The sequence below is a fragment of the Dermacentor andersoni genome, chromosome 1 (genome assembly GCF_023375885.2).
Source record: "Dermacentor andersoni chromosome 1, qqDerAnde1_hic_scaffold, whole genome shotgun sequence".
Lineage (NCBI taxonomy): Eukaryota > Metazoa > Arthropoda > Arachnida > Ixodida > Ixodidae > Dermacentor > Dermacentor andersoni.
The window spans coordinates 81,830,796-81,832,407 of record NC_092814.1 but is presented as its reverse complement, the minus strand read 5'-3'; the positions used below and the strand labels follow the sequence as shown (position 1 = coordinate 81,832,407).

General features: G+C 53.3%; 1 protein-coding gene across 1 annotated transcript; it reads right to left on the bottom strand.

Annotated features, from left to right (window-relative positions):
• Positions 1–968: 968 nt before the first annotated feature.
• LOC140217142 (putative nicotine oxidoreductase) lies at positions 969–1,322 on the bottom strand. Its single transcript, XM_072287546.1, has one exon. The coding sequence runs from the start codon at positions 1,320–1,322 to the stop codon at positions 969–971; it is 354 nt and encodes a 117-aa protein (XP_072143647.1).
• Between the last annotated feature and the right edge of the window lie 290 nt (positions 1,323–1,612).

Genomic DNA, 1,612 nt, shown 5'->3' with positions numbered 1-1,612 from the left:
TGATCTTGCAGGGGCGGGGCGGTGTAGCGGAGGTAACGTGGCCTCGGCGGTCGCATACCACTGCCACTGTGCCCTTGTTCTTCGTCCCATAAATGGCGGCGTCCATAAAACGGGCCGTGGTATGGAACCTGAATGTTTCCTCCATATATTGGGCCCTTGCTCTCCTCCCGCCGGAGTGTAGGTTAGGGTCCATGTTGCGTGGTGTCGGGGTAACGTGATACCTGTCCTGGACGTGACGATGTATCGAGCAGGTTTCTTGGGTTCGTGTTTTATAGCTTGGAAGCCCATTGAAAGCCCAACGTTTGTAGGACCTGCCGGCCGTGCGAGTCCGCGCAATCCTCTATAGTTGAGAGACGTAAAGAGCTTCTGTCAGTTCGCTGAGAGTGTTGTGTAACTCTAGCGCCGATAATTTCTCAGTCGGTGTACTCATCGGCAGGCGGAGAGCGGTCTTCAAAGCCATACTCAAGAGTGTGTCGGCCTGTTTCGTCTCGGACTGTGTGAAATGGTAGTAAGGCAGGCTGTATGTGATTCTGCTCACCACCAGGCTTCTGACCAGCCAGAGGGTGTCCCCTTCCTTCATGCCTCTGGTCTTGGATCTTACGCGCGAGATCATGCGTGATATCGCCTTGACACTGGTTTTGAGGAATGTAGGGGTGCGTGTGGCCCGCTGGTTGGACTGCAGCCACATGCTAAGCACCCTGAGCAATAGATTCTCTGGTATGAGGTCCCCATTGAGGAGTACTTCGAGTTTTCTTGTTTTGTCTGTGGGGATAGTGTGGTTACCCTGGCCTCGCCAGACTCGTAGGAGCTCATATTTCTCGGAGGAGCGTTGTAGTCCCCGTTGGCTGACGTATTCTTGGATGAGGTGAGCTGCAGTTTGCAGCCGTTCTTCTTTTTCAATGAGGGACCCTGTTCTGGCCCAGAGTGTTATGTCGTCTGCGTAGCTGGCATGCCGAATACTTTCTGTCCTACACTTTGCTTGCGAGGCCGATCATGGCACCGTTGAAGAGCGTGGGTGAGATGACAGCTCCTTGTGGTGTGCCCTTATTGGGAAGGTGGTACACTCGAATCTGGATCTCCACCATCTTCAGCTCCGCCGTGCTGTGGCTCAGGAAGTTCTGAACATATTTGTACGTTCGCTCACCGCAGTTGGTGTTGGCGAGCCCTTCTAGGATTCCTTGGTGGCTGACGTTGTCGAAAGCCCCTTTGATGTCGATTGCTAAGAGGATGTGTTCGCCGCTGCGGGGAACGTCGCTGAGGACCTCTTCCTTCAGTTGGAGTAGTACGTCTTGTGTGAACAGGCCTGCGCGGAAACCGAACATGGTGTCCGGCAGGTATTTGTTGTCTTCTAAGTGTCTCTGTAGTCTAGTGTTTATAATTTTCTCGTACACCTTGCCAAGGCAGGACGTGAGCGAGGTGGGTCTGAGGTTTTCAATTGCCAATTTCTTACCCGGCTTGGGGATCATGATTATTCATGCGTGTTTCCACATCGTCGGCACCGTACCTTGTTCCCAGTGTTGGTTGAGAAAGGCCGTGAGCGCGGAGATGGACTTGTCGCTGAGGTTTCTGATTATGGATTTGTGATGCGGTCCGTGCCCGCTGCTGTGTTACG

Excerpts from the sequence above, each read along its gene's own strand:
- LOC140217142 (XM_072287546.1), bottom strand. The coding sequence starts at position 1,322 with ATGTTCGGTTTCCGCGCAGGCCTGTTCACACAAGACGTACTACTCCAA.